A 7836-nucleotide genomic window follows, 5' to 3' on the forward strand; every position below is an offset into this window, starting at 1 on the left:
TATATATATATATATATATATATATATATATATATAGGCATTTTATATATGAAGTCTTTAGGTTGACAGACGAATTCGAGTGCAGAATTTTTATTTTCTTTTTCTTTAATAAAAATAAAATTGTAAACAAGAACCTTTTTTTTAATTATTCTGTGAATCCATATAGTTTTATTAAACTTTCATATAAGTTCTTAAAATGTAAAAGCTTTTAATGACAGACATGTACTTTTATTTTTTTTTAAATAGATTCATATTATTTAACAATGTCTATAATTAGGTCGATACTGATTTTAAAATTATATATTTAAGTGCTTGAAACCTGTAATAGCAACATAAAATGATTGGCAGACTCTTACCCAAAAAAATTGACTGCAGAAAATTGTAAATACTCATTAACAAAGTCTGAATGATTTAGGGCAGTAAATATTTATTTGAAGAGTTTCGAAGTATATAAATATAATTAAAATATTTTAAATTATTGTTTATCAAAAAAAGATATTTTAAATTATGAGAACTTATTTTAAATCTCATCGTTCAAGGTCCAAACAGCTCAATAATTCAATAATAAAACCATATATTGTAGATGGCTTCAAGTTGCGGATTTGGTAAGCATATCAATAGTATAAATAATAAAGTAGTAATGAAGATAAATAATTTCTAGTACTAATTTATTATTTTCTATTTATTTTTTTTTGGTAAATTATTATTTTCTATTTTATTTGGACAGATCGTAATGATATGAATTTAATATAAGAACAATGAAGTTAAAGTAATTAAATTACAAAAAATAATAATTAGCAAAAAAATTTTAAAAAAAAACCCAATAACAGTCTAAATAAAAAAATGATTAAAATAAAAATAATAATGAATGATATAAAAATACATTAAGAAAATAAAATAATAAAATCAAAGAATAAATGTCTACATCTGAAAAAAAAATTATTAATTAATTTGGAACATAATTAAAGAAAAAAATAAATGAACCTGATATTTAATGAAATAAAAGCACAAGAAAAATATCATTTAGTAAACTAAGTTTAGGAATTTGTACTTTTTTCCTAACTATGTATAGCAGTTCAATAAATGAAGTAATTAAAATAAGAAAAAAAATAGGCGAGCATTGATCCTCTTTCTTCAAAAAATAAAAGATGGTGATGCAGCTTGTGAGTCTCATTTAATGACTCGTATATGAGTTAAATCTCTAAACAATGGTTTGTTCGGTTTGTCCACACTTATAGGAAACAAAATGCATGTGCAGATTGATTGGCTAATCTCTCTCTAGATAAGGTGAACCCGAATAATTATGTGATATTTCATAACCCTCCCCTTGGCATACGGCTGCTCTATATTTCTGATTTGATTTCGGTTTGTAATCTTAGACTTGTCTTGGTGCTTTGAGTTGCTGTTTGGGGTTGTTCCACTTTACTTTATAAAAAAATAAAAAGAATAGAATCAACAATCAATTTCTTTAAACAAATAAAATTAAATAATCGAGCAAAAAACAATTAGGACCTGTATTAAAATCAGGACCTTGGTATATGTGTAGACTATGTTTTTTGTTGTTGTTGTTTTTTAGAAGTTTTCTGTATCTAACTTTGACAGATTCTCTCAAACTTTAAGAATTAAGATCCAACCTAAACCTAAGACTTTTGGTGCCTGGTTGAGATATCTTACTCTATTGCTCTAAAATCAAATCAAGGGCCCAACTTTTACTTTACGTGGTTCTTGATATTCTTCATACCACCTAAAGGAATTTACCTACGTGAAATACTAAATCAGATTGGTTCAAATGATATATGTTTATAGTGTTTAAATAAAATTTTGGATTCAAGTCCTATAAATATAAAATATTTCTTTTGGAAGAGTTAACTTCATCGTGATATAAATATTTGTAATTTAAATAAAATTATTTTTCGTGAAGAATACTTGCAATTTATTTTAAAAATATATCCCATGACGTCTTGTACCCTTGTAAAAGGTCGGAAACTACACGCAGAAATGTCGGGTTGCGTGCAAATAATTTGACAAAATATCTGGGTTCGGCTAATAAAATTAAAGCAAAACAAGATTTTTAAGGCAGTTTGACTATACGATTGGGTTTAACTCGACACGGGTTAGTCCATAAGTTTAAAATTTAATAATTAATTACTAAAATTATTGAATTTTTTCATTCATGTAAATATTATTTTTAAATCTTTTAATCAGAAATAATTTAGCTAGGTTTGTAACAAATTAAATATGTTATTTGAAATTACTAATTAGTGTTTTTAGACTTAATTAAATTGTATAAAAACATAAAATAGAAAAAAAAAATGCAGGCTAATGTAGCAACTCGAATAACCAGTCGAATCGACGATTGATTAACCCAAAATTTATACTTTGCTTGTTATACACGTCGAGCAAACATTTGATCTGGCCCACATACACGGATAACCTGATGGGGCGAGCCATCTTGAAATGATATCCTTATTTTTTTTGGTTTTTGCTTCTTCCAAATGTACAAAGTAATGTCTAAATATAACCGTTTACCGGGAGAAAAAAAGAAGTCTAAATATAACCAATTTGGCTCCTCTAAAGTATGGAGATCACTTTATAGGCAAACATGTGGAGGTGTAATTGTTATTAGAATATCAATAGTTGACATTACGATAAAATATATATACAATTATTTTAAACTTATGAAATTCTTAAAATTTACTTGATTATTTTCTTAACTAACATTTATGACTTTAGATCCTAAACGTTAGAGAATTCAACTCCACATGAGATGCAATACAACTTAATTAGTTTGCATTAACTTTACCCTTATGTTCACGCTATTATCTTCACAAATACTCCTATAGTCCTATGGAAGCATGCTCTATGTATGGTCATTCAATGTCAGTGTATATATTCTCAGTTCATGGTGGTTGAATTAAGAAATGAATGCTTGGAAAATTCAAAAACAAACTATTCACAAGGTCCCATGTTTGGTAGTAGGTACACAGCTTTACTTTAAGGTCTAAAGCAGACCTTATCTTTTGTGGAATAATATAGTAATCTACTTAGATCTTTCAAGTTCCACCACAAAAACAAAAGCATGGTTAATAACGTAAATTCGATGAAAAATTATTACAAAAACAAGTCTTGGTCCTTCCTTCCACGTGCTGCTTTAATATGTACGACACTTCTTTTTTTAAACTAAAGCCTTAAATTAATTCTTTATTTATATCGAGTTAAAGGTGAAATAACAAGCAAAGTTGTATAAATTATTTACTCATTTATAAGTACATTTTAAAAAAAGAACATACATTTATCTTGTAGTCGGAGTTATATATGATTTAGTGTTGAGTGAGTATTTTTTTTAAACTAAATTTCAATTTGAATCTAAATAAAAGAAACTTGTATTCTAGCATAAAATTTATCTTGCAGATTTAAATTTTTTATTTTTTAGATGTTATTAGTATAGTGCACGTAAGAAATTTAAATTGATGACTTTATATATACAAAATAAATATAAATTATTAAATAGTTACTGCTGGGTTTAAAAAAAAAAAATCTGATTTATAAAAGAAATGTTTATTCGAAATTCATTATAAAAATAGAGGATGGTTATACTCCCTTTCTTTTTTTGATAAAAGGGAATGTTATACTGATTACTACCAATTAAGTTTATCACTTTTTTTATAACCGCTAGATAGCGATAACTAAAACCCAATGGAAATAGGAAGTTAATAGAGAGAGTGGCGAAGATCATGGTAGAGAGAAAAAAAAATTATATCAAATGATAAGAGTTGATTTAATTTTATCCAATGGTTATAAAATAGTGATAAACATAGTTGGTATTAAGTATAATCTCTGCCATAAAATTAAAAGTAAAATTGATTTAAAATCAAATTGTGTATGTTGAAAATACATAATTATAAATAATAATTACATTAACAATTATCATAAAAATAATTATTTATGTTCCTGTTTAGTATAAAATGGCTAAACTATTAAGAATGAAATTGTAAACTTAGAAAATTAAAATTAAACAAAGAATAAATTGTATTAAATCTACATAAAATTAATCAAATTTAAAAAGTACATGTACAAAATTTTTCATAACTTTATTATAGGAAATTATTTTCTCCAATTATTGAAGATAATTATCTCATGTCATATAGACATAAAAAAATGTGTCTGTCATCTCTTTTCTTTTTTACTTTTCTTTAACTTGTGGGCTCCATATTTTTTGTTAGTATAAAAAAAAATTTCTCTTATGTTAAATGAGAGAAGTATTATCCCTTTATTATCTGGGAAAAGTTATGTCATTTTAAGAGAGAAACAGAGACATAATTTTTTTTATTTAAATTTTAAATTAAAAAAACTACCAACTTTCTCTCTCCTATGATTTCTATTTTTCTGTATCTATCTCTATCCTAAAATGACATAACTTATGTCATTTAAAATGACAAACACCAAACCCTTATTATATATGAAAGTTATTTATTAATGGGATCAATTACTAAATTTCAAATTTCAAATGTTTTTTTTTTTAAAAAAAAAAAAACTTTTCAGTTAAAAATAGCATGACAGAAAATTTGAACCACCAAACGCGAACCATGAAATCAAAGGACAATGCATTTACGATTCATTGGTCATTTCTCTCTCTTTAAATAGATATATATCTGGGGGGCTCTTGCCACACCAACACGCTCATAATTCAAAACAGAGAAAAAAAATGAGCTCTCTCGGTGTCATCACAGTGAAAGCAGCATTGTGCTGTGTGGTGGTTGTGCTCGGAGCACTACCCTTCTCATATGCACAGCTAGATCCCTCGTTTTACAATAGTACATGTTCGAATGTTAGTTCAATTGTACGTCAAGTGCTCTCAAATGTTTCACAATCTGATCCTCGCATACTTGCCAGTCTCGTCAGGCTCCACTTTCATGACTGTTTTGTTCAAGTATGTTTATATTTCTGCTTCTTTTTTCTTTTATCCAATCTCTTATTCGAGTCTCAGACTTATATTGAAGTTCTCTTAACAACATTTTTTTATATTTTTAGTATTTAAACTCGAAATCTCTTGTTTAGAGGAATAAGTCCCTCGCCACTTGAATCAATATATATCACTTCCTTTTAAGATTGGTGTGAACTCTAAAACCCAACTCATCTTCCATCGATCGAAACATTGGAATGTTATTATGAACTTTTTTGCTTTTAGATAATTAAAATGTTAATAATTATGTCATGTCGAAGTAAAAGTAATTGAAGCAGTACTTTGGAATGTCGACATTTTCTATAAGTGGGACCATTCGAGAAATTTATTAATTAAAGAGAGGGAACACCAAACATGTTGATTATATGTTGTCCATGCTTATGTACGGTGTGACAGGGCTGTGATGCATCGATCTTGTTGAACGACACTGCTACGATTGTGAGTGAGCAAAGTGCAGCGCCAAATAACAACTCAATAAGAGGTTTGGATGTTGTGAATCAGATTAAGACAGCCGTGGAAAATGCTTGTCCTGGCATAGTTTCTTGTGCTGATATTCTTGCCCTTGCTGCTGAAATATCTTCTGTTCTGGTATGTCCCATCCTCCTACATTCTAATGAATTTCTAGTAAAAAAATGTTGAATTCTATTACTATCTAGTTTATTTATAAAAAGAAAATGAAAAATTTTAAAGGTTAAGATTTTCTTTTTCCTGATAGAAAGTTACTGGATGCAATATATTATCACAATTTTAATGCTTATTCCTTAATCTCACCAAATATATACATGAACTATAATAACGACGTTTTCAAAGAAATAAAAAAATTATGCATCGCAATCTATATGAACCAAAAAATATGTTTTTGTCCCAAGGCCAAGGTGATGATAGTAGTAGGAAGCTCTAAGTGCAGCATTGAGCTATAGAGATGCTTACAATAATATTCCAATACTTAATGTACACTATAATTAACTATATTAGTGATATTTTTGGTACCAGTAGGCTTTCCCTTTATATATGTAGGCATAGAATAAATCTATGGTACTACTGCTGTACTTAGATTCAGTGCATCTCATCAATGAGAGCATTACACATTAGAGGAGAGAAAAAAATGTTGACAGAAAAAAAAAAAAAAATTTAACTTAAATGTAATATTTTCATTAGTGGGATGCACTGAATCTTTGGTACAACAGTAGTACTAAAGATTTATTCCTAAGAATAGGTAGGGACCTCTTTTTGACCAGGTTCACGGTTGGTGTTCTTACCCTATGAATGCGGGATTTGGTGAGGAAATACTGCGCTCTTTTTGGTTTGGGCCAAGGTGACAGGCCTTTGGGTGATGGGGCTTTTTTCTATTGGGCTCAAGCCCAAGCCGAGCCTGGAACTCTTTTCAATATACTTTAGCTTTAGCTTATTAAGATTGGAAGTTTTGATATCAATAATAAAAAAGGTTTTTTTTCTTTCTCCATATTTTCTTATCTTGGTTTAACTTGTCAGGCTAATGGTCCTGATTGGATAGTTCCATTGGGAAGAAGGGACAGTTTAACAGCAAACCTAACCCTTGCTAATCAAAATCTCCCATCTCCCGCTTTCACCCTAACTCAACTTATAGCCAACTTTTCTGCTCAAGGCCTCAACATTACTGATCTAGTTGCACTCTCAGGTATGACATTTTGACCTTTCAGGAAATTTCTTTTAATAAAAATTTTGTACATAAAACAATGGCATTACATAGATATATGTATGTATATATACATATATGATTGTGCATGTTTCATTTCAGGTGGTCATACAATTGGCAGAGCACAATGCAGATTTTTCGTTGCCCGATTGTACAATTTCAACAACACAGGCAACCCTGATCCAACTCTCAACACAACCCTCTTACAATCACTACAAGCAATATGCCCCAATGGTGGAAATGGGACTAATCTCACCAATTTGGACCTAACCACTCCTGATACATTTGACAACAACTACTACTCCAATCTTCAGCTTCAAAATGGCTTGCTTCAAAGTGACCAAGAGTTGTTTTCCACAAGTGGTGCAGATACCGTTGCCATAGTCAACAATTTCAGCAGTAACCAAACTCTTTTCTTTGAAAAATTTAAGGCGTCAATGATAAAAATGGGTAACATTGGAGTGCTAACGGGGTCACAAGGAGAAATCCGAGCTCAGTGTAATTCTGTGAATGGGAATTCCTCTGGACTGGCTACACTGGCCACCAAAGAATCATCAGAGGATGGTACAGTGAGCTCAATCTAAATAAGTTAACAAATGGCCATATATGCTGGACAATGCAGAGATCAAAAGGTACCTAATAAAGAGTTCTATAGGCAGGCACATACTTGCCATGTGCCAGTGGTGGACGATTGCGATCACGTTTGTAATAATTTGTATTCTACGGCTATCTATTACTGTGTTTATAATAAATATCTGAATTATGAGAATTTTGAGTTCTTCAATGATAAAAATGGATAACAATTTAAACCTGAAGTCAATATATTTTTAAGTCAGAATCACGTTCAATAATGAAAACTCCAAAGTCTTTTACATTTGATAATATATACTATACATTTTACCATTTAAAACGTTATTTATCACACTTTTGGCATTAATGACATAGTTTGTTTGACACCTAACACTTATACACTGGAAATGATGTAATTGAAGGGAACTAATAAAGAAGCTATAGGCACATTATTTATACAGCATGTGCCAGCGGCTAGCTATTGCTGTGGATGTGTAAGATCTTTCTTGTATTCTGAATCATGTAGTGTTCTCAATCCATTTATATCTTTCTGTCTCTGACTTGTTCTGTTTGTGTTCTTCTTCTATTTGCAAATTGAATAGCTCCTGTAGAGTTTTCAGTTAAACAT

General features: G+C 29.4%; 1 protein-coding gene across 1 annotated transcript; it reads left to right on the plus strand.

Moving 5' to 3' along the window:
• The first annotated feature begins 4692 nt into the window (after positions 1 to 4692).
• LOC133289031 (peroxidase A2-like) lies at positions 4693 to 7222 on the plus strand. Its single transcript, XM_061486883.1, has 4 exons — positions 4693 to 4930; positions 5360 to 5551; positions 6455 to 6620; positions 6741 to 7222. Exons 1-4 carry the CDS (start codon positions 4706 to 4708, stop codon positions 7220 to 7222), a joined length of 1065 nt encoding a protein of 354 aa, XP_061342867.1. The 5' UTR covers positions 4693 to 4705.
• The last annotated feature ends 614 nt before the right edge of the window (positions 7223 to 7836 follow it).

Source organism: Gastrolobium bilobum, unplaced genomic scaffold, assembly GCF_033153095.1.
Source record: "Gastrolobium bilobum isolate Gb01-03AN ecotype WA unplaced genomic scaffold, APGP_CSIRO_Gbil_v1 utg7396, whole genome shotgun sequence".
Lineage (NCBI taxonomy): Eukaryota > Viridiplantae > Streptophyta > Magnoliopsida > Fabales > Fabaceae > Gastrolobium > Gastrolobium bilobum.